We start from the raw sequence: 24,539 nt of genomic DNA on the forward strand, positions 1-24,539 counted from the left end.
TGCTTTATGTCCCCCACGTGATTTACTGAAAAGGTTGCCCTCAATGTATCATATCTACTGGCACAAGTGTGAAGGTAACTAGAATAAAGAAGAAGACATCCGGTTGACCTTTCGAAGTAAATGTCGTTGTTTAAGTTCTAGATAAGATTTCATAGATAAATCCACATGAATTGTTTCAGGAGGGGTCTATTCTGTGGCAATAGCCATATTGCTGTTTCACATTGTTATTATTCTTGCTAGTATAGGCCATATACAGTCTAGACACATTGTTTTAACCATAAATGTAAATATAGTTTCCGGTGTACCTGACGCTTCCACCGGTGAGCTTGACAGCTGTTGCAGACCGGATCGATTCTAAAGAGAGTGAAGGTCTGTCTGTGCGTAAGTGTCATTCATTATAACACGTATTTACTGGTAATTTTGAATTACGTTAGACTTTGAAAAAAATACAAAGGCTTTATGATCAGATTATGCGCGCGTGCTAGGCCGTTTGGGTAGCTTTTCTAAATGTTTGAATTGCTTGCATGCATGTGTAAACCAGTCTACGATGTAAACCAGCAGCTAGCTAATGTTAGCTTGGCTAGATCAGAGGAGAAAGTGTGTTTGCGGTCGTTTTGACAGCTCACCAGAAATAGAAAATACTTTCCGGCCGTTTGGAGATTTTAAGTTTTACCGGTTCGCGGCTGATGACAAAATAAGTGTTCCACGATAATATGCCTTAGAGAGTTGAAAAAGCCAAGGTTATCTAGCCATTCACGTACAGTAGATGATGTTTCCTTAATGTCGAGGGACGTGACGCCAAATTTCGTTTACAAATCTCAACATTCACGTTAAAGATTTTTTACTCAAATATAAATTCTTGGTATAACGTGAATGAAGACACTGCACGTAAGAGTTGGGAAACACGTCTATTCAAACAACATCCTACCAAAACACAACGTGTTGGTGGCGGTACCAAGCAACACACTCATTTATGACATTTGGCCTATTTTATTGACACATGTTGTTTAACGGATCTTTTAAATGCCGAAATTATCTTAACATATTAACAAATACAGATAAGTCTTAATCTATGTTTCCTTATTTTTTTAAAACTTATTTCTAGTAGAAATACCAAGCGAAATTGCTATTTTAAAGCGATAATCGGTTCTCTTTTAATAAAACGGCCTTTATTGTAGTTATAGTATTTTTTGTATAGTTTGCATATTTTTTTTACCGCAGTGAAGAGCTGTATTAAGGAGGTAAGTCTGGTGATTGTTTTTGATGAATTAATGATGATTTCTGCTCTCCACAAAATGACATCAAAGTGCAATGTGACTGACCAGTTGCTGTCATGTAGTGACTTGAAATGCTGAAACTTTCTTCTCCTTCTGCCTGTCTGTCAGTAGTCTTGAACTTGGATGTAAACAAAAAAGAGCCGAGATTGGAGAAGATTTTTGTCTTTTAGTCACGATTCTTCCGAGATGGATGTTGGAGTGTCCAAGTCCCAAGTGTTTCTCAACTACAGCCCCAGAGCCCTCTTCTCCCAGTGAGACACGCATCTGCATGGTGGTGCTGTGTGCTCCTCGGCCCTGCGTGGTCCCAGTACTCTTCACTGTCGGCTTACCTCCAGTGCATTCTGTTTCTGTGTGTGAGTTGTAGTTTTAGCAGTCGGACACTAAAAGCCTCTGAAAAAATTGGCTGCAAGTGTTCGGTGATTAATAGAATGGCTGGAGGTCGCCCAACTACAGTAAATGGTATGCGGTGTGTGCAGTAGGAGCAGCAGCTTTCAGTGCATCACAGGGTCACCGCTGCAGTTTGGCTTGGTGCATTTATAAGAAGCGCAGTGCTGTTTGTGTATGCACAGTACAAACACTAAATGTTCAATCATTTAGGAGACTATTTTTTTGTGTATGTGACTGCTTGTGCACGTTTTGCAGGCTAATTATTTTTGCCAAGTGATGTAGTCTGAGATAGTAAAAGGCTACATCGTAAGAATCTCTTGCAGTGGTTCTCAAAGTGGGGTCTTGGGACCTCCAGGGATCCTTTGAGTATCCTCAGGGAGATCCCTAACAAAAACCAATATCACGTACTGTTCACTATATTTGACTGGAATGGAAATGATCAAGAATGAACTTTCCTGTACAATATCACCTACCAGTTACACAAATCAATAGTGCTAAACAAATAACAAGCATCGTCTCATGTCAATGGGACAGAATCTAATCGATTGGAAAGTATAAGTATTCTGTATGTATTGTGGATGTTTGAGAACACTGATCTACTGTTTTGAATTCAGGCTGGCTTATGCGTTAAGCTTTGTGCTGCATGTCTGTACAGTTGGCCAGCGAGCCAACAAAACACTGAGGATTGTTGACACCAGCTAAAAGACTACATCTTGATTGCAATTCACATTTTGCAAAAGCAATAACAGAAGCCTGATTTGTTTGTAAATACATTTCATAGGCAGGAGTGGATAAACAGGACTGGACATAGAAAAGAAATGAGCAGTAACTAGCAGCACAATTGGGTTGAGACTTGTGTCGTGTTTGTGTTTAGGTGGAGCATCCCGCTGGGTGCACGGCGTGTCATGGATGCAATAAAAGAGGGTCACAAGAGCACCCTGAGCTCGGGCAAAATGGTAGCTCTGGCTGCGGGGCTCTCTGTCGGGGCCACAGTGGGCTACATCGTCTATCGCCATATAAGCAGCAGCAACAACATTAGTGAGTATCTGCCATTGAAAAGTTATTGTGCCAGTGTGAACAACCTTTTTCACACTGTATATACAGTATATTTGCGTATACGTGAGTTTGTGTTTATTCTCTGATGAGTATGTCTGTGACTGTTAACAGGTCAGGGGCCCAACACTGACGTGTCCAAGATGACACTTCCAGTGGAGGTTTATAAGAACATATCCAGACACCAAGCCAGGTTTTTGGACATGGTGAGTAGTTCTATACTAGACCATGACTTTTCGTCTGCACACAATAGTTTAGTTGTTGGCAGTATTATAATGGCATTCTAAAATAGTTATGATGGACGTTTACGTAGATGCATGCCTCAAGTTGTAAGTCTTCCTGTCAAGATGTCTTTTTTTGAAAGTTTGTTTTTATTTGGGTGAGGGTTGCAACTAATGGTTACTTTCATTATTAGTTACATTGTCGGAAATATAAAACTCCAAAGCATTTGATTTTAAATCAATAAAAAGACATTGATTATGAAATAAATAATCACATGAATAAATTGTGTTAAATGTATTAATAAACCAACAATGGAAAACATTCTTAACACTCATTATGACGAAATGTTATCTAATCATTCTTTTGTATTTTGTTAGAAATTTTTATTTCAGTAAGCCCCTTTTCAAAAGTCTGTTTATATTTTATTGTGGCATTTTTCATAATGTCAGTGGTGTTGTCACCTTTCAGCCAATGATGTGCAGCCCCCTGCCTCTCTTGAGTTAGCAAACTACTGCTACCAAATGTAGCCAGTTAGCTTCTGTTAGCCAGAACAACAAATGCTAAAGTCATTTTACGGTTCACAGTACAAGCCTGAGCTTAAGAAGGCTGTTCATGTTACCGATCTAGCTTAGCAGTGTTAGCTCGCTCCTGTTGGTGAGAGCGACACACAGAGAGACTGTCAGTCTTTTTGCTCTTCACAGAGTTGTGAAGGAACATCTTTATTTTGAAATTTGGCAAAAGTTATTTTGACTTAACCAGCTAACATTATCTGCTGCCGCTGACCCGGTCTCTTCACTTTGATGCTCCATAATATACAAAGCTCACAACTCCTCCTAGCTAGTTAGCCAGCTAGGTAAGTAGCATGTGCATGGATTGGAGTGTCATTAGATATGATGACCTGCAAGAACTTGTGTTTCCTAAATCCAGCTGGTGATTGACATGAGTGGGTGGAGTCAGTCTAACTCTGCTCTCCTGCTGTCTCTTTCTCTCTCAGATGACCCAGAAGTCTGGCGCTCATGTGAGGGTTTTGTCAGATTCCGTAGAGCCTGGCTGTAAGACTGTATGTTTCCTGCTGCAGGGCTCTAAGGAGCAGGTCCTGCTGGCCCGCTGTGTCCTGGAGAACCTGGTCACTGACTGTGAACCAGTGACTGAGGCTTTGGAAGTTCCTCAGACAGCCTTTGGGCGTATAATAGGTAGCTTCCAAATGTTGAGTATGATCAGATTGATTCGTAGACATTTGCCCTCAGAACGTTTTTGCTTTCAACAGTGATGTTGAGCTAATGCTGTAGTGGACTGATGTGTTTTGACTGATGGTAGCCTATTCGTTCCATTATAATGTACTCATGTGCTAAAAGCTGCACTAATCAATATACTATATGAACAATAGATCAATTGGCAATTTGAAATGTGGAACTTATACATGTAATGAAGATCCATCAGAGACTTACAGTATATCTCAAAAGTGAGTACACCCTTTAGATTTTTGCAAATATTCTGTTATATCCTTTCAGGGGATAACATTATCCTACTGAAACTTTGATATAACTTAAAGTAGTCAGTGTGCTGCTTGAATAACAGTATAGATTTATTGTCCTTTGAAAATTACTCAGTACACAGCTGTTAATGTCTAAACAGCTGGCAACAAAAGTGAGTACACCCCATAGTGAACATGTCTAAATTGTGCCCAAAGTGTCAATATTTTGTGTGACCACCATTGTTATCTAGCACTGCTTTAACCCTCCTGGGCATGGAATTCACCAGAGCTGCACAGGTTGCTTCTGGAATCTTCTTCCACTCCTCCACGACGACATCACGGAGCGCACGGATGTTGGACACCTTGCACTCCTCCACCTTCCTCTTGAGGATGCCCCACATGTGCTCAATTGGGTTTAGGTCTGGAGACATACTTGGCCAGTCCATCACCTTAACCTTCAGCTTCTTCAGCAAGGCCGTTGTCATCTTGGAGGTGTGTTTAGGGTCATTATCATGTTGGAAAACTGCCCTACGGCCCAGTTTCCGAAGAGAGGGGATCATGCTCTGCTGCAGGATGTCACAGTATATATTGGAATTCATGTGTCCCTCAATGAAATGCAGCTCCCCAGTGCCGGCAGCACTCATGCAGCCCCAGACCATGATGCTGCCACCACCATGCTTGACTGTAGGCAAAACACATTTGTCTTGGTACTCCTCACCAGGGTGCCGCCACACACGCCGGACACCATCTGACCCAAACAGGTTTATTTTGGTCTCATCAGACCACAGGACATGGTTCCAGTAACTCATGTTCTTGGATTCATTGTCTTCAGCAAACTGTTTGCGGGCTTTCTTATGCATCGGTTTCAGAAGGGGCTTCTGTCTGGGGCGACGGCCATACAAACCGATTTGATGCAGTGTGCGGCGTATGGTCTGGGCACTGACAGGCTGACATCCTACTTCTGCAACCTCTGCAGCAATGCTGGAAGCACTCGCACGTCTATTTTTGGAAACCAACCTCTGGATATGACGCTGAGCACGTGGACTCAACTTCTTTGGTCGACCCTGGCGAGGCCTGTTCCGAGTGGAACCTGTCCTGGAAAACCGCTGTATGATCTTAGCCACTGTGCTGCAACTCATTTTCATGGTGTTGGCAATCTTCTTATAGCCAAGGCCATCTTTGTGAAGCGCAATAATCCTTTTTTTCAGCCGCTCAGAGAGTTCCTTGCCATGAGGTGCCATGTTGTCCAGCATTCAGAGAGAATTGTGCCCAAAACACCAAATTTAACAGCCCTGCTTATCATTTACACCTGAATCCTTGTAACACTAACGAGTCACATGACACCAGGGCGGGAAAACAACATCATTGGGCACAATTAGGACATGTTCACTATGGGGTGTACTCACTTTTGTTGCCAGCTGTTTAGACATTAACAGCTGTGTACTGAGTAATTTTCAAAGGACAATAAATCTATACGGTTATTCAAGCAGCACACTGACTACTTTAAGTTATATCAAAGTTTCAGTAGGATAATGTTATCCCCTGAAAGGATATAACAGAATATTTGCAAAAATCTAAAGGGTGTACTCACTTTTGAGATATACTGTATCACCCAACTCTGCAGTTCCCCTCTGCCCTCCAGAGCTTCTTAGCCTCTTTTAGCTTATTGTTTTCATTTTTCTCTGCTCTCAGTAACAGCAGCTGTTTTAGTGAGGAAAAAAAGGTTTTGATTAACTGTACACTGCATGCTCAGCAGCACACATACAAAGGTAGAGACTAGCTGGAGAACATAGTGGAACTTTGGGGCACGGAGGAATAAGATATCTAGCTTTGGATGCACACACAATATTAGTAGGTAGTTTGTTTTGGCTCTGCAGATGGGACTTGTTGATGGTAAAAAAATATACCATTTGTTTTGGCCCCATGAACTGCCTAACGTGTGTGTGTGTGTGTGTGTGTGCGTGTGTTGCAGGCCGTGGTGGAGAGAGTTTGAAACTGATCACCAGGACCACAGGGGCCAAAGTGGCTTGTTCCAAAGAGAAGACACTGGGTCCTGGGGCCAAGGGCAACGTGACCATCGCAGGGACCAGACAGGAGGTGGAACAGGCCAAGGTTAGGAGGATTCACTCATTTGGACTACTCGTGTGTCAGTCCACTTATAATATATACATATATACACTTCTACTTTCATCATGTGTTTACAGGAGCTGATTCTAGAAAAAGTCAGAGAGGACATGATGGTGAGGACGAAGATTTCCCAGTCGTCTGCCCTGCGGCAGAAACGTGGCCACACTGCTGTGAATCAGAGGTCGTACAGCACAGAGACTGAAGCACCAGTGGGCTTTAACAACAATGGTCTCTGCTCCCAGACAGAGAAAAACGGGCTTATCCATGCTAATGGTACCAAAAGACAACCAGAAAATATTTTTGACAAGATCGAGGAGCTGAAAATCACCAACACAGACAACAAGGAGGAGGAGGACAGTGTCTCCACAGACTCTCTCTCTGAAGTTTCAAAGTTTGAAAGTGAGTTCACTTCCTCTATGATTGAGTCTAAAAGACTGTCATTGTAATCTGACTGTCCACAGTCAAAGATTTCTTTCCTCTCTGTTATCCAGTTCCCAGCCCGGACCTGAGCTTCCAGCCTGATGAACATCTCGAGGTTTATGTTTCTGCATCAGAGAACCCAAACCACTTCTGGATCCAGATCCTGGGGGTTCGATCCCTTCAGCTGGACAAACTGACAGAGGAGATGACCCGCTTCTATAACAGTGGCAACCCCACAGTAAGGACAACTCCTACTGTCTCTACTCTATAGTTACAAACCTTTGTGGGCCCAGTGTCAGTTTGAAAACCCCTGCTCAACATTAGGCACATTGTCCCACTTGGACCTCACATTTAAGAAATAACAAGTCACCTCTTCTGTAGGAGCACAGGGTGGAGACCATTGTGGTCGGGGACATTGTGTCTGCTCCATACCACAACCACGGCACGTGGAACAGGGCCAGGGTGCTGGGAGTGCTGGGCTCTGGAGTGGTGGACCTTTACTATGTTGACTTTGGGGACAACGGGGAGCTGGCCAGAGACAGCCTCTGCCGTATGAGGTGAGAGAGAAAAGTCCATCGATTACAGCAAAACCTCCACTGCATTTTCCTATTGGATGTTCCTCTTAAATATACATGTTTATAATGAAGATCCAAACAGCAGACTAATATTCTATTCATCAGCATGCAAGGTCATTAATACTATATTATAATAATAATAATAATAATAATAATAATTTGAACGCATCAAGCATCTGTTTTCAGGAAAAGAGCTCAGCAACACACACACACACACACACTGACACAGCTAGAACCTTGTTTGTTTGCTTTATGATAATCCATTTCTTCAATCCACAATATCTTTTGCACATTTCTTTTTTTCTTTTTCTTTTTTTAAGTTATCGCATTTTTTTGCAAATTTAAGGTTTAAGGACAAAAATAATCACCTTATTTGCATATTTTATTATTTTGGACCAAAAGTATTGGACTTGTGAATAACCTTGTCTGATCAGAGGGAGATGGAGACGTGGTCGGCCAATATGGGTCAACTTTAAAGAGTCTTCTAGTGAATGAAACCACATTCTAACACACATGCTTTACATGCAGGAAAAATGCACCTTTTGGTCATTTGTAATGTGTACATTGGAGCTTGCTGCAATCCGCACCCTGTATGACCATCCTCTGATTACAAAATGACCATTGAAAGTCACCTGACCGTAATGACTCCACTAGATATGAGTGGTGTGGTCCAGTCCGCACAACTTTTACCGTGTTAGCCCGTCTCAGACAAGTTTTTACCTCCTCGTGATTAAAACATGTTTGATTCTCTGTTTTTCGTCATGTGTCTGGGACAATGTGCACCTGAAGAACAGACGCACTCTAGTTTGTTCACATGTGAGGGAGCTTTGGCAGGAGCTAGGGGTTCTGCTGTGCTATGATGCAGCTGCAAGTGTGCATATTATTGTATGTGGCAGCAGTTTAAAAAAATGGCACAGCTATGTTATTAACAGCTTTTGCTTTTGCTGTATTAATATTTCAGGAGTGACTTCCTCAGCTTACCATTCCAAGCTATTGAGTGCAACTTAGCAGGAGTGAGACCAAAAGGTAAAGCTCTTGCCTTCAATGTTTTTACACACAGGCATTTAACTAAGAAAAAGTTGAAAGGCAAAAAGAATTGTGCATTATTCTGAAATCTCAATTGATTTGCATTTTTTCCTCAAATCTTCTATATTTTCTTAATTGTCGTCCCGTTCCTCAGGAGAGGTGTGGACTGAGGGTGCACTGGATGATTTTGAGCAGCTGACGTACTGTGCCTCCTGGAGCCCCCTGCAGGCCAAACTCTGCAGCTACTCTCACTCTGAGATCTCCTCCTGGCCCAGTGTCAAGCTGTACGACAACAGTGAGGGCAAGGTCAGCTGGCTTTTGATGTGTTATTTATCTGTGTGTATCTGTTTGCTTTGTTTCTCATCCTGTCTGCTGTTTCCTTGCACATACCCTGTCCATCCCAGACTGTAGATATTGGTGAGGAGCTCATAAGGCTGGGCCATGCGGTCAGCTTCCAGGAAGTGGTGAACGGGAGGACTGAGGGCGATAATCTTGGCTGTCTACAGAGGATGCTGGTGAATCCCAGAACAGATATTTTCATTGGCCTCAACAACACTTGTGAAGCTTAACTCAAGTTTTATCCATGTCCCTGTTTAATATCTTTAAACAAGGTTTTCATTCTTGTCATAGTGAAAATGGGGTTTTAATCTAGATTTAAGGAACACTAAAGGGACACTTATTGAAACCTAGAAATATAATAATGTTCTTGTTGTGTAGAATCTGAAATGTTGTTTAACATCTTAGTTAAGCGTGTCAGCATGCTGAGATTTGATGGTTTGAAACATAACAAAGTGAGTTTGAAGAAATCAGGGAATTTGGAGGTTGATGTCAAACTCATTGGGTTTGTCTGATCTGCAGTTTTGAGGGCAACAACTTGACTTTTTTAGGTATTTACAGATTAGATTATTCCACCTTTTTTGATTTTGTCCTTATCAAACACAATGTATCTCACTCTATATTGTCGCTGCAACATGATTTATTTAATTTCTTAAACACTTTCTTGTCGTCCTACAGGATGACGTGATAGGAGCATCATCAGAGCTAAGTCTTTCCTGTATCAGTTTATCAGGTTAGTACAGTAAAGGGAAGTGACTGAATCAATGCAGTGTTTTCCTTTACATGTATTACTGTTCTTTTCTGGTGGGGTTGGTTTAAGGCGCTTGGCAACAAAGGGAAGATTGGTTGTCTGAGCAGCAGGCATCATCAGTGTCATGTTATCCACATACCCCGAGCTCTGTGGAGCAACATAATGCCAGCATGAAACACAGTCCCTCATCTACAGGCCCAGTCAAAATGCTTCACATTGTTGAGTCATCATCCACACTAACTCACGCCACCAGCTGTCCTGGTTCTGATGTTGCTGTGCCAATGCTGCAGCTCGCAGACTAACAACTTCCTTTTCCATCCTTCATGTATTTGGGAGTGAATCGGTGATAAGATGATTGGGGACAACACCCTCTTAGAAGGAAGTAGTTATGAAGGACACACAGACTGAATGTTTAGTTGAGTTCAGACCGCTGCGGTCACTCGGATGTGCACGTCGTTCCGTTCATACTACATTTGAGGGTCCACTTTGTCCTGGCGTTCCACGCATGCGCATTTACCGTGATTCTCTGCCAAGCTGTCTGCACTGTGGTGGATGAAAAAGAAAGTCCAGTTGTAATGTTGCTGGCAAAATGACCATTCATTTCAGTGTTTTCTTTTTGTACCTCAGAAGCTGCGTCAATCTCAGGAAGTGTCGATGATGTCATAGAAGATGAGCTGATCTGAGACCAAAGATGTACATAAATATCAAGGTATTGTTTCCTGGCTTGATGACGGAATGAGTTTTAACATCCTCCAAAGAATGTTTGTATGAACTATTATGTGTGTAAAAGTAACGGCCTCTCCTCCTCTTATGTTCCAGCACTGACCATCCACTCCTCAGCATCAGTTCGAAGGAGAAGAAGGAGACGTTTCCTTGTCTGACCCTAACTCCACCACGTTAATCCTCATCGTCAAGCCTTACCAACAGTTATTTAAGCCATATTCACTTTATTGTTGTCACTTCAGTACAATTCTTATGTTTTGCCTTGATGCTGTTCTGTGGTACCCAACACTGCTTTGCTTATATGTGTCGTTACTATATTTTGTGTTCAAAAAATGAAGAGAGGAACAAAAACGGAATGCCAGTATTATTTTTGGAAAGCACTGTGATGAGTCAGTGTAAAAGAAGGCAGCTGGTTTGCTTAATATTCAGTTTTTTTCTCTACTTGTATGTATATTAAGATTGAATGTCCTACATATTGGGCTTCACAAGTTATTATATTTTGGAAATGAAACGATACAGTAGTATTGAATGTGAACCGCAGATTGTGTTCAGTGTAAAGCTATGGCATCTACTGTATCAATACAGAGGAAAGTGTTAGTTTGTCTTCAGAGGTGTAATACACTGCACTATATAGAATAAAGGATTTATTTTATGTCACATGAATTGTCTGCGTCTTACTTTAAAATCTTGTTCTTGATATAAATATACATTTCAAAATAAAAATTGATAGAGGGGACAAATGTGTTGAAAGTTAAGACGATTTCCAACACTACCTTTACACGGTACTTGGAAAATGTTAAACTCAAATCTACCTACCTCTCGCATAAATATTAAAGTCAGTGTGCATTTAAGTAAGTGGTATCACACTGATGCAAGGTGTGTGATGTAAAACAATTAGTTTTACAATGAATAAATATAATATAAATATTCCCTCTGTTTATATCTGTGGTGGTTGGACACTTTTCTAAGTGCAAGGTGGAGAAGTTTTATTGTCTTCAATTCTAGTATACTAAATTGAAGAGGCCATTCATTCAATTTTATTGCGAGTCCACTGTTTTGTTTCTGTAGTGGGTCGATGACCTCCATTCCGGATTAACCAATCACGTGAAAGTAGGTTACACTCGCACATGCGCAGAGTCAGCAGAGTAATTTGTTGATATCCTGCTTGGTAGTAATCATTTAGTCTTTGGTATTTCAAAGCCACATTTATCCCCAGCGTAGGGGTTTTATTTGCATTGGGTAGCACAGTTAAATAGAACATTATATATATGAAGGGCTAATGGAAGACACAAGGGATTTGGTGAGTGAATTTGAAACATTTTAGGGCCGCGAGCCTCCGATTACAGAGGATTTGCTTCGGCTAGCGCTGCTCCTTTGTTGTTATCTGTTTATGGTTGCTAGCTAGTGGGTCAGCCAGCGGTACATATTAGTAAGCTCTCTAAATCAAAACAACAATTCTAGAAATAAAATATCCTCACTTATTTTAACTACACATGTGCAGGTGCAAGTTTGCTACGCAAATGAAAAGTGTGGAATGCTTTTGTTGATAAAACTGAGAAAACAGGTTTCCGCTAGCTAGCTGTGCTAACGCTAGTTAGCATTAGGCGCTATTGACAATAAGGCCGCCCCTTATTTTAGCTTATACAAGGTAGTTTTCAATTTTGTACATCTTGCATTCAGTTTAGTATGCATTTACTGGCTGCTGCATTGTTTTTTCTTTCGGCATTCTTGCTGGCTAAATGATTTATGTTAGGATGCCGCCTGTGATGCTATGAGGAGGAAGTAGAAGTACTGTCAACAGTAAACATTAAACACTGTTCCGGATCGTACACACAATGAACAAAACGTATTTAACGCATTGAATTTTCACGGCAATATTTTGCTTTTCTGAACATTTGTTTGCTTTTTATTTTTTCTAGCATTTTCTCATTTGCAACCAGATTCCCATGTCACATTCCAAAGAAAATTGTATTTTAAAGAGACTGCAAAATATAATCTATGGAAAATTGTTAATGTACAATAGTACAAACGACATTCTAAGAGTATTCTACAGCTGAAACTATTACAGTAAATACAGTTTTAAGCAAACATGACGAAAAGTCACCGGTGCTTCTCAAATGTAAATATGTCCTGGTTCCCTAAAAGTTGTATGATAGTAACCTGAACATATTTGGGTCTTGGACCATCGGTTTTATCCCAACAATAAATTATATTAGAATGTATTATCAAGATTAAGTGTTAAGAGAGATTGTTGCCTTTAAAGTATTTCATTAATTTAGACTAATGTCTTTTTGTCATTTCATTGATTGTAAAGGCTGAACGCACCCCACGTTCAGAGCGTAAGCGGAGAGACTCGTTCGGGATGTTTGATGGCTATGACAGCTGTAGCGAGGAGTCTACCAGCAGCTCCAGCTCAGAGGACAGCGAGGATGAGGTGGTGCCCTCCATCCCTGCCAGCCTGCCCATTATCAAGAACAATGGTCAAGTCTACACATACCCTGACGGAAAGGCTGGAATGGGTCAGTACATGGAAGTTGTGCTTTGTGTGGTGCTCTACAATATATATATATATATATATATATATATATATATATATATATATATATATATATATATATATATATATGTATGTATATGTATGTATGTATGTATGTATGTATGTATGTATATGTGTATATACTCCTGTGTATGATAAAAAGATTTTGCCAGCATGTTTTAAGAGATTATATGTCTGTTTTGTGGTTTCTGTTTCACAGCCACTTGTGAAATGTGTGGGATGGTTGGAGTACGAGATGCTTTTTACTCAAAAACCAAGCGCTTCTGTAGTGTGTCCTGTTCTAGGAGTTACTCCTCAAATTCCAAAAAAGCTAGCATCTTGGCAAGACTCCAGGTAAGTGTCTACTACAACAAATGGTTTAAGATTAAACCTATATTATTACACAGCTATTGATTTCTGCTTTGATTTTGCAAGGGCAAACCACCAACAAAAAAGGCAAAAGTCTTACAGAAACAGCCTCTTATGGCAAAGTTGGCTGCTTACGCCCAGTACCAAGCGAGTCAGCAGAACCAGGCCAAATCAAAAGCCGGTAGGTTATCAAAAAGCAGTAATGAGGATTAAAAGGGTAGCTGTGCTGCTCTGTGTAGATACACTCCAGCTTTACATTGTTTCTTATTTTCTGTCAGTGGTCCCTGCAGAGAGCTTTGACTGGGGACGGTATATCTGTAGCAATAACACAATTGGAGCTCCAGTCAGCTGTTTCAAGCATGTAAGTAGAAACAGTTGAAAAACTGTTGAGTAGGAAACAACCACTAATTTGTTGCTTTCTTGATTGAATAACTTCACTGCTTCTCCTGTGATTCAGGCCCCTATGGGGACATGCTGGGGAGGCATCGAAGAAGGAGTGAGGATGGAAGTACCCAACTCTGATACCAACCTCTCAACTAAGGTGTACTGGATAGCAGAAATCATTAAGCTAGCAGGTAAGACTTCTTCTTCAGATAGCTAAAGGAAATTTGGTTAAAGGGCAAATCCATCATAAAAGTGTCAACTATGTCAGAATATCAGCGGAGTGTAAGGGATTTGGTTGAAATCAGTATCATAATCTTAATAACAATATGGATCGCAATATGGCAAATGTAAACAAAACCCTATGTAAAATAATCACATTGAGGTTTAATACTGTGAGCTGTGTCCCACTGTTGTGCATTGCATCAGACAAAAATGATTACAGTCAGAAAACAATAGTCAGACGGCCCTACGCACATTGAAAGAGCACATACTCACCATGAGGTGATCCATTCCAGGTGCAACTGTACTGTAGGAAAAAGGGAGACTCAATCCCCTGTCCTCATTCTGAAAACATGCCTTCTGTAGTTCAGCTGAAATCTTTATGATGCTTCAGCAGTCTTAATTGGCCAAATCATGTGGGTATCTTTTTCCTGGCAGTTTTGTTTATACTTATAGCCTGTGTTGTCCGGGCAACAAACGTACACGTGACTACCTGACATAAACCTCCACCATTGCTCAGCAAGAGAAAAAAAAATAGGTCTGCCTCCCGAAAGTCGATGAGTTGAATCATCAGGGACCCCTCAGTCAACTTTAAAGACACCCGCAGACATCTAACGCACTGAGCAGTCCGCCTTGGTGACAGTCGTGCAACGAGCCCCGTCCCTCCCCCAGGGAGAGAGAGTGCAGCGAGCCCTAAGTCCACCACCTTGGGATGCGTTGAGGGCCTTCAAAGGGCGGTAAAAGCTCATGGCCGAAGCCACCTTCCTTTATCCAACCTGACCTAGAGCCGGTGGCACGCCAGCGCCCGGGAGAGGTCCAACTAGGAGATTCTCCCACACCGAGCGGCCGTCACTGACCCACCAAGTTGAACAAATTGCCAAAACTTTACACTGAGTAGCCAAATCTGATACAAAACAAAAGATTCTGATTCGGATAGCCCTAGAAAAGAATGTCTGTTGAAACAGAAAGAGGGAATTCTGTTACATAAGCACTTGGAAGAGACCCACTTAATTTGTCCAGCTCAGTAGAGTAGAGTCTCAGCTGAACTTTGCACAGAACCAAAAAACTGTTTTTTGTCCGTCATCTCTTAAAGTGTAGTTATGAGTTTGTATTGTTGCACTGGATTTATAACACAATACAAAACTAGAACATCCTTGCGAAATGGAATGAAGCACAATATTTGTTTTATCTCGATGCTCTTGTTTTTATAATCGTTGAAAACCAAAATTGTAATTGAGAATAACATTTGAATAATCGCCCAGCCCTATTATTTACACAAACAGTCAGAATGTGTGCATTAGTTTAGATATACAGCTCTATGTATGTTGACAGCCACATGAAGTCTGAACTCACTGAAAAGTATGACAACTGGGCAAACTTCATCTGATGATGAAGACCATGTGACAGGGTTAAAAGTCCAGAAAAAGTCAATGGATCTTGAATGGACGTTGTTTGACGACGACTGTTTCCAAGGTCAAGAATGAGATATCAGAACAAGCGTGTTATCTGTCGTTGTGCAGGGTTCAAGGCTCTTCTGCGGTATGAGGGCTTTGACAACGACACCAGTAAGGACTTCTGGTGTGATCTCTGTGTCCCTGAAGTGCACCCGGTGGGATGGTGCGCTTCAAGTGGCAAACCCCTTATACCTCCAAAAAGTAAGTCTCCTGCCGTTCAGTCTTGTTCTTGAATTACTGTGTTCTTATTCGGCTGGTGTTAATTGTTACTGTTATTTTTGTAATCTCCCTTACAGCCATACAACATAAGTACTCTAACTGGAAAGCCTTTCTTGTGAAGCGTCTCACTGGAGCTAAAACACTGCCACCAGACTTTAACACCAAGGTGAGACATTTTAATGATACTGCTTTTGATGGCCAGTGCAAATATCTTTAAATAAGAGCGAGCCAGAAGCTGATATTTTCTAGGTTGATTAATCATCTCCAAATTTGATTATGATTTCAGAAATTATTTTACAAAAGCAATCAGTTTTGACTCTAAATGTTAATTTTCACTCGTCTCACTTTATAAACATCTATAAACAACAACGTCAGTGACATTTTTCACTCCTCTGGTTTTGCCTTTGTTAAATCCTTGTATGATTTTTCACCATAGGTACACGAGAACATGCAGTTCCCCTTCAAGAAGCTCATGCGGGTAGAGGTGGTGGATAAGAACTACCTGTGTCGGACACGGGTGGCGCTGGTGGAGCAGGTGATCGGAGGTCGCCTCAGGCTGGTTTATGAGGAGAGCCAGGATGGGTCGGATGACTTCTGGTGCCACATGTTCAGCCCCCTCATCCATAATATAGGCTGGTCCCGCGGCATCGGACACCGCTTCAAACGATCCGGTGGGTTTGGAAAAATCCACTAACGCTTAAGTGGGTGTGGGTGGGTGTGTGTGTGGAATATCACCAGATTCTTCATTTAAATAAAGTGTAGAAAACACAGAAAGTCTTCTACTTGAAAGGTTACTCCAGTGATTTTAGGTTTGCACTCTCATAAAGTTGTGGAACTTGTGAGACGGATTTTATAAAACGATCCAAAAATGAAAGCAACAGATGTCTAGATATCCCAACTTTAAGGATGTCACCAGGATATTTTCTAATAACATTCCCGTCTTTAAAAAATGACTTTAAAGTGCTGGATTCATGTGATGCTACTTGATCGTGTCTTTTGTGATACGGTCCGCAGTATTCTGACTGCGCTCTGCCATCTCACTGCTGCGTGCTATTTGCAGAATGTCGACGGGAGTGCGTGCCAGAGACTTCCACCGGCCAAGCCGCATAGCTTCTGGTTTAGCCCTATGCTAACTTAAATTGGTAATAATAATTAAATCGTGCGGCTCTTCTACTGATCCAATATTGATAGTTAAACGGGTCGTTTCGCCGGGGTTGTGACACTTAAAACAATGAATTCACCGTTCTACAGCCGCAACAGTAGCGACGGAGCAGGCTACAGCGGAGCCTGTGATGTAAGCACAAGTTGGTGAGCCCATTGTCCATGTACACAGCTGGTGAAGAGACAGTCGGGGCAGTGGCCCACCGTTACAGCTCTCTTGTTGCCGTGTATATTGCTGAAGCGTCTTTAACTCAGGCAAGTAAATTCGATCTGTATATTTATTTTTCAGATGTTTCAAATAAAATCGAGGGCCAAGCTGATGCTCCTGCACTGTTCTTCCAGAAGGTAATTATTATGATCCGTCATAATGAAGACTTATCTATGCTATACTACCAATATACTCTACTATACATGATAGTATAGCCAATCCAATATCTTTGTGAGAAAACCAAAACTCAAACATTCTGACTGTTAAAGACCAATGGAGACAGAATATATGGCATTTCATTTGACTGTATTTCACAAAATTTTAAAACGTATCTAGTTATTTTTAATTTTCTATGCCATTAAAATAACTTTTAGAGAGATTTCAGAGAAAAGTCTCTACCCATATTCTCTAGTAATATGTAAATGCTTAACAGGAATGAAAATGTGGAAACATTGTGGAGCATAATGTAGAACAAAATAACTCTTAACAAAGCAGGAACACACACACAATGACACTTGTGTCCCTGAATCTATGTCATGTCATAATCTGTGTTGCATGCTGGTATCCTACCAGCATGCAACACAACTACCACATGTTGCCTTTATGTTGACAAAAGAACACTGTTGTTCAATATAACTATCCAGGGCTAACAAATCCCTTAAAAACATAAGACCTAATGTCAGAGTTTTTAAATATGTCCAACAGATGTCATTAATATAGCGTTCTAATAAAATGGCTGATTAAATCCTATTTCAAATAATAATCCTCAATTTGTCTACTTTCTATCTGAACGTGTATCAGGTGAAAGATGTGGACCAGAGTGGGGATTGGTTCAAAGATGGGATGAAGTTAGAAGCCATTGATCCCCTCAACCTCTCAGCTATATGTGTAGCCACTGTAAGAAAGGTAAGACTCCACATTAAAGTGATGAATGCTGTGTGTAAGGAAAAAACTAGTTGTTGTTGTTGTTTATGTTAAAATGTTATTGTGGTATTCTGTAGGTGCTGGCAGACGGGTACCTCATGATCGGGATCGATGGTTCGGAGGCAGTGGATGGATCAGACTGGTTCTGCTACCACGGCACCTCCCCATCCATCTACCCGGTCGGCTTCTGTGAAATCAACAACATTGAACTCACGCCCCCTAGAGGTACTGTACCCTCATGTCTTTGTTTCTTTGAGCACTTCATAAATGTAAATGAGCATTTCATCCCATTGAGGGGACCACAGAGGTATGGAAGATTTAAAATGCCTAAATAAAAACAGTTCATGAAAGAACTGAATAAATACAACACAATTTGTATTCCATATATATGGAGTTGGAGTTGAGAGACGATGTCTACAACTGGATTGTTTACACGTAGCCAGTTTACCAGCTCATTTTGAAATACAAAGCTAAATCATTTGTCAGATGTTAGCCCATAGGTTCCAAGCAACGATGTATAAAGACAATTGGATAGAAGTTGATTTACCTCATGAAAAATGATACGCTGATTTACAGACGCCTTTTTCCCAATGTAAGTCAATGGGGGGAAGTCTTTTTGGGCCCCATGACATCACGTGACTGACACGGAAGTTGTAATTCCACTATGTAAATTTTAAAGCCTGCCGCTCTTTGCGGGGGCTTGGTACAAGATTGCATTTCAGCCAATGCGTTCCGTCTCTCTTGCGCCGTCTCTCTTGCTCTCCGATGGCTTACCTGCATACAACAAAAGCCCGCTCAAACGTGATTGGTCAATACCACTCAGACTACAAACAAAAATCAATTTCTGTCATTGCTGCAAACATATTGGACAGATAATCTTTTTTCTTTTTGGCATGGACAATGTGTCTCCATCTCAACAAAGAACCTGTTCCCTCGCGTCTCCTGATGAAAACTAATGACTGTGCTTTGCATTTTTATTTAGGCACTTTTAATCCTCCATACATGGTCACTATGTGATACTATATTTGAATATGTCTTCAGGTGAAGTTGTTGGTTCGAAGTTGTTTGATAACATCTTCTTGCGTATGGTTTCTTAATGTTCTGGTCTTTACACTGACTATGTTCCCCAGGGTACACTAAACTGCCATTTAAATGGTTTGACTACCTCAGAGAAACGGGTTCAATAGCTGCTCCTGTCAAGCTCTTTAACAAGGTAGGCTGTATTCATGGTTTCCCCACTGTCTTTGTGTTGACATCTTGTCTTTCTGAGTTTTAATGTCTTCTGGTATATATTAACAACAATAGGCTTTCACACGTACCATCACATCTCAAAACAAAAAGCGGCAGGCAAACAGAGCACCATTATTATGAATTGCATTAGATGAAATTCCCATAATTATGAAATAATAAAATTCCCATGATTTCAGTGAGAAATCTGCTACACGTTTTCATGCAGACGTTAGTGAGTGTAATGAGTCACCAACACCCAAAGGACACGTTTACCTGTTATGTAAAAACTAAGTAGCACATTGAGAATGCAAAAATCTTTTTGGAAAGAAGTTCCAGCTGATTTCAGTTTAAAGCTCCGAACCATCCCAGTGGTTTTGCATGTTTAAGGCTAATTTCCCAAGACATGCAGCCATGTTTTAGCTTTTGTAAGACAGGGCCCCAGTCGACTACCAAAGAAACTCGAGTTCAGCCAGCATAAGCCCCATTGTCAGAAGCTAGGTCTTACATGTGTAACGGCAACAACACAAAGTTTCCAGTTCCACAGGATTAGACCATCGGTGCTGTGGCTGAATTTGAGCTAATTGCTAACTGAAGCTATGTCCGTCCCAATCCTCTACGCCCGGCGAAACAGCCTCCTGGCTGCAAGGGTGCGGGACGTTTTCTCGTTTCTTCCACTTTGAATGTAATCAAAAAAACAAAAACAGACACAGGCCATGGATGGATTATGGACAAGCCAGATGTGGCAGCTCTACTTCTCCTTCTGTACTGAGGCAGACTTGCGATACAGTGACTCACTATCACCTCTAGAGGAACAAGTGGTATTGTAAGACACGACCGCCCGGGGCTAGTCAGTTAGCATGCTAATTTCCATAGATATCTCTTCAAAATAAAAAGTTCCATTGGTAATGGACAAGCCTTCTGAGATGCTCTCTGTTGAATCGTTTAGCAGGACACATGTCCCGACTACGAGATTGGACAGACTGTTCCGTGACGCACACCACGTTTCTGACCAAAACATTGTAGCTAGAAGGGATTCCACCAGCAGCGGCTGTTGGTCTGTAGGTTCCAGAGGCTGCTGTTCTGGTTGATCTCACGATGTAGCAGCTGTGTCCCGTCTTTGTCCCCTGTCCCGCTCTGCTTGCCTCAGCACCTCGGTGTACTCAAACTGATGTTGAGCAAGTCTCTGCGAGCTGATATTGATAGTGTGCTGAAATTAATTGAAACTAATGGGCCTGTGGTAGTAAAAAGCATTCAAAAATGACAGCGCCATTTGAATTGGGAAATTGATGTCAATGTGAGTTAATAATACCACTGGCAGGGCCTTTTTAAAGGTCCCACTTCTTATAGCTATAAACGTTAAGCTGTCGTGTTTCTGAACCGCCTCGTATTTCTTTCCCCTTTTACCGACTGATTAATGGGATTCAGGATTTATTAGTGCTTATCCACTATTGTAAGGAACATATGTTGAACAATTGCTTACAAATGTTGATTTAATGTAAATTAGTAATTCATGTATTTCACTGTCCTGCGTCTCCTAGGAGGTTCCCAATCACGGTTTCCGGCAAGGCATGAAGCTGGAGGCTGTTGATCTCATGGAACCACGGCTGGTGTGTGTCGCCACAGTGACAAGGATTGTGCACCGGCTACTGAGGATCCACTTTGACGGCTGGGAGGATGAGTATGACCAGTGGGTGGACTGCGAGTCACCTGACCTCTACCCTGTGGGCTGGTGTCAGCTGACTGGGTACCAGCTCCAACCCCCCGCCTCTCAGAGTAAGAACTTGACACACCCAATATCTAATCATCTAAATGGCAGACTGCCACTTACAGAAGTCAGGGTAGCAGAATAACACTACATAATAAGCTTTCCATGTACAGTCTCGTGTGGAAATCTTACCTAATTATGCCAGGTAACATTTTCGTTATGCCAACGTGGTATAACTTATTAAATGCTGTCACATTAAGAGAAAAGGTTACTGCACACAAGGTTAAATACACAGAGAGAGATAATGTATGATTTATTATAGCTAGAAAAAAGTTATTGTTGAGATGTTGAGTAGAGCTGCTTGTTTAAGGTGAAATGTGCTCCTTTTCCGAGTAACATCTAAGTTGGTTTTTGACTGTTGGTCGGATAAAACGCCTTGAGCTCTTGGAAATTGCAACTGCCGTTTTTATTTATTTTAACGAGGAGATTGTTCTGTCAGATCAGTCTAGAAAAAAAGTATTTTATTTACCCATGGAATAAAACCCCCCTGAAAAAAGCACGAGGCTACTCATGAGACCATCAGTCTCCTCATATCTGCAGCTTTCATTCATGTCAACTGTCCTTCACTTATAGCATGTGAGCAAAAATGCTTAAAAATGAGCCGTCCTATAGATGATGACACTGATGGTCTGCAGAGTTGATTTGACAAATGAAGATCAGGGGGTTGAGCCCCCCTCACATTATTAACACTAATGACATAAACATCATTAGAGATGGATATCATTGGTTACCAGTTGGAGATGGATATCAGGGTCTAACTCACCGCTGTTTTCCAACAGTTCTGCCATGATGGTGAGTAAGGAATGTGGCTCCCAAAGCAAGTGGCAGATACACAAGCAGCAGCTGGTTCTGTTAGAATCCGTTATAGGAAGGTTTAATGTTTGAATATGAACATGGTGGATATTATGTGCGTAACATAAGATTAAAAAGCATGTGTCTTGTTTTATTTTTGATGTATTGTATATTACATACTGTATATTCAGATACTTCTTTACTTTATTACTTATGTTTTTCTTTGTTTTCATATCATTTTGTAATATTTGACTATTCTCTTAGCTAATAGTCTGGATACATTTTAATTGTATGTATCATTTCGGCATTTTCTTCATGAAGATCTATTCTGACACAAACCTCGAGGTATCTGCTGATCACCTGTGCTGTGTTTTATCCCACATTTAGAATCTGTATACTTCCCCATGTGAAAGTCATTGGAATTATTTTTATGAAATCTTAACACGCAACCAGCGATTGCTGTGGCACTAAAAACAGAATGGCCTGCCTGACGTGACTAAAGGAATATAACTGATGACATTGACAAAGAAACTGTATTGACTGTGGATCGGTCGTGTCATTACAGATATCTGATGCGCTTAATAAGGCCAGTACCAGCGTCAGTACCGATCCTACATATCGGATCGATGCATCCTTAATTGTATGTTGTGCTAGATTTTATTCAATCTAAATGCTATACTTTAATGGGTTTATGCCTCACCTCGCATACCCCGCTGTTAACAAATGTCCCATAGTCCCCTGTCTTCTGGTCTTTCAGGTAACAGAGAAATGCCTCAGTCTGTCCCCAAGCAGAAGAAAAAGGCCCAGCAGTACAAAGGACAAAAGAAAAGTAAGTAAAACATCTAGCACTGTCCATTTGTTTAGTCTTTTTCCTGTTCCTCGCACTGTACCTGGCTACACTCGACTCCGTGTGTGAAGACAGCTCTGTCTTTCCCCTTTGCAGTGCATAATTACCTCCATGTGTTGATAATTACCCCAAAGTGTTTGAGATTCTTCAGATATTCGGGAGCACACGGCTGGTGTTGCGTCCCCATTAGGTCCACATTTTCTGATGCGTTGTGTAACGCTACGTTACCATAGCAGCAGTGGTGCAGAAATGACTGTTAACATGGGGCCGATGAAGAAGACTTAGAAAATCCATTTAAAGCGACAGCTACTAACGGAAACACATTCCGCGTGTTGTTGATGCCTGAGTTGCCCCCGCAGTAAAATCAACAGTGAAAAGGCAGTTCAGGGTGCACATGGTCTGAAAATAAAAAGTACATTTCTAGTTTAATTTGTTTCCTTATGGCAATGTTATGGTGAGGTGTACACTGAAAATAATGTGTTTTATTTTTATTATAGTTTGTGATTTTTAGTCATGAAAATTGAATTTGAAAATGTATATGTTGTGCTATTGCATAGGCACGCATAGAAATGGAAAATGTAATTGATATTAAATCATTAAAATATTGGCAGCCATAGACTTTCATACATTGAGTTTAGTTGCTTTAGGTTTGTTCTTGGTCGCTCACAGTGGATCCTTCAGCGAGGTTACGTGGGAAATATGTGGTTTCTCTTACAACCACTTTTATTTCCACATTTGGAACTAGATCACTTCCCCAAACTGACCTTCACACAGCCTGAACAGTGCAGCTGGTAAACCTGCCTGTAGATAACTATAGATGACATTACCTGGGATAAGCCTAACATAATGTAATCCGGTGAGCACACATCTCATGAGGCAACAGTGTCCGGTGGCTTTGATGGCTTCATGTGGAGTTTTAGTAGGAACCTCTCACAGTTAGCAGAACTCCCACAGTACTACTAACTTGCTGTAGCAAGAGTCCCGCAGGAGAAAACAATCCTTATATTAAGATAGAATAGAACAGAAATAATGAAGCTACTATTACTATGTACCCTCTCTGCTGGTAGGGTACACTCTGGCAGGTTGTTCGCAGGGTCAGGGTTATCTCATGGGAATCCATTCAAATGGAAAATGAAAATTTAAATTAATATTACATAATTAAAATATTGGCAGCCCCAGAGTTGCTTGAGGCTTGTTCATGCCAACTCAAAGTGGATCTGACAGTCGGGCTCGTTCAGATTGGCAGATCAATGCAAGTGACAACAGTGGGAGGTTAAATAACAAACATCACCCTAAGCTGTAACCATTTTAACTTTTCTTTACAAAACATAATCTAAACATGAAGAATGCCTTCTGGTTTAATTGAACCTGTGTTTGTAATAAGCTCCTGGTAGTTTACCCCAGCCTGGCTTTGTGTTTAGAGAGGAAGATTCCGGTTGGTCGACGGCCCTTCAGTCAGGCAGGCAGGCGAAGGAGCAGTTTTTCCGGGGATGAAGAGCAAAGTCCACCCCCTTACCCTGCACAGGGGCCCTCTCGGCCACGGCCCCGCCCCCGAACACACCTCCATCAAACCCACAAATCAGGTAACATCGCACTAACGATAAAACCAGCTCTGCGGCAATTTTACAGAAGACTTTTGAGTCCTGCTCACAGGGACTCGCTGTGGAGCTGATGCTGCTGATGCTGCTGATGCTGCTGATCCTCATTGTCATTGTTCTCACATAAATGTTTCCTCATGTCAATCTTTTCATTTAATTTCCACTTTGAAGCAGTCCTAAGGCATGTTTGTTTAATGTAAAACTAAATTAAAGGTATCTTGATGCTCATCATGCTTGTAAAGTTAACATTTACACCTAGAACAAAGACTCCTCCAGTATTTTCACTCAAACATGAAACCACTGGCTCATCTGTCTCTGCCCCCGTCTGTAGAGTCTCTCCTGAGAATGAAGGAGGAGACGGCTGAGGTGGACGAGTTCACCTTCTCACAGGGCACCTCTGACCAGGAGAGCAACGGCTCGGGCAGCTACTACATCAAACAGGAGCCCTGAGGTCAGGACGGA

General features: G+C 41.4%; 2 protein-coding genes across 8 annotated transcripts in view; both read left to right on the forward strand.

Moving 5' to 3' along the window:
• The first annotated feature begins 265 nt into the window (after positions 1–265).
• Positions 266–11,028, forward strand: tdrkh (tudor and KH domain containing). Of its 6 annotated transcripts, none has more exons than XM_029456129.1 (14): positions 266–381; positions 2,539–2,702; positions 2,832–2,923; positions 3,934–4,132; positions 6,386–6,525; positions 6,618–6,939; positions 7,032–7,198; positions 7,342–7,517; positions 8,497–8,561; positions 8,716–8,867; positions 8,966–9,076; positions 9,576–9,630; positions 10,276–10,357; positions 10,468–11,028. In XM_029456129.1, the coding sequence occupies exons 2-13, from the start codon at positions 2,570–2,572 to the stop codon at positions 10,329–10,331; spliced, it is 1,668 nt and encodes a 555-aa protein (XP_029311989.1). In that variant the 5' UTR covers positions 266–381; positions 2,539–2,569; the 3' UTR covers positions 10,332–10,357; positions 10,468–11,028. The 6 variants fall into 6 exon arrangements, with proteins under 6 accessions (XP_029311989.1, XP_029311991.1, XP_029311992.1 ...); XM_029456131.1 differs by having other exon boundaries at positions 322–377; XM_029456132.1 differs by having other exon boundaries at positions 347–369.
• Positions 11,029–11,540: 512 nt separating this feature from the next.
• The window catches only part of mbtd1 (mbt domain containing 1), a 15,734-nt gene continuing 2,735 nt past the window's right edge, over positions 11,541–24,539 (forward strand). For both annotated transcript variants that reach the window (XR_003834132.1, XM_029456125.1), the window contains exons 1-17: positions 11,541–11,671; positions 12,686–12,890; positions 13,128–13,261; positions 13,343–13,457; positions 13,555–13,637; positions 13,734–13,851; positions 15,400–15,534; positions 15,630–15,718; positions 15,989–16,223; positions 17,003–17,058; positions 17,723–17,827; positions 17,923–18,070; positions 18,976–19,058; positions 20,614–20,848; positions 22,390–22,461; positions 23,901–24,062; positions 24,409–24,539. The exon at positions 24,409–24,539 is cut by the window's right edge. Coding sequence is in view for 1 of the 2 variants with exons in the window: in XM_029456125.1 (XP_029311985.1) it covers positions 11,651–11,671; positions 12,686–12,890; positions 13,128–13,261; positions 13,343–13,457; positions 13,555–13,637; positions 13,734–13,851; positions 15,400–15,534; positions 15,630–15,718; positions 15,989–16,223; positions 17,003–17,058; positions 17,723–17,827; positions 17,923–18,070; positions 18,976–19,058; positions 20,614–20,848; positions 22,390–22,461; positions 23,901–24,062; positions 24,409–24,527 (2,115 nt within the window). In the remaining variant the exon portion in view is untranslated. The remainder of the gene's footprint in view (positions 11,672–12,685; positions 12,891–13,127; positions 13,262–13,342; positions 13,458–13,554; positions 13,638–13,733; positions 13,852–15,399; positions 15,535–15,629; positions 15,719–15,988; positions 16,224–17,002; positions 17,059–17,722; positions 17,828–17,922; positions 18,071–18,975; positions 19,059–20,613; positions 20,849–22,389; positions 22,462–23,900; positions 24,063–24,408) is intronic.

The sequence above is a fragment of the Cottoperca gobio genome, chromosome 19 (genome assembly GCF_900634415.1).
Source record: "Cottoperca gobio chromosome 19, fCotGob3.1, whole genome shotgun sequence".
Classification (NCBI taxonomy): Eukaryota; Metazoa; Chordata; class Actinopteri; order Perciformes; family Bovichtidae; genus Cottoperca; species Cottoperca gobio.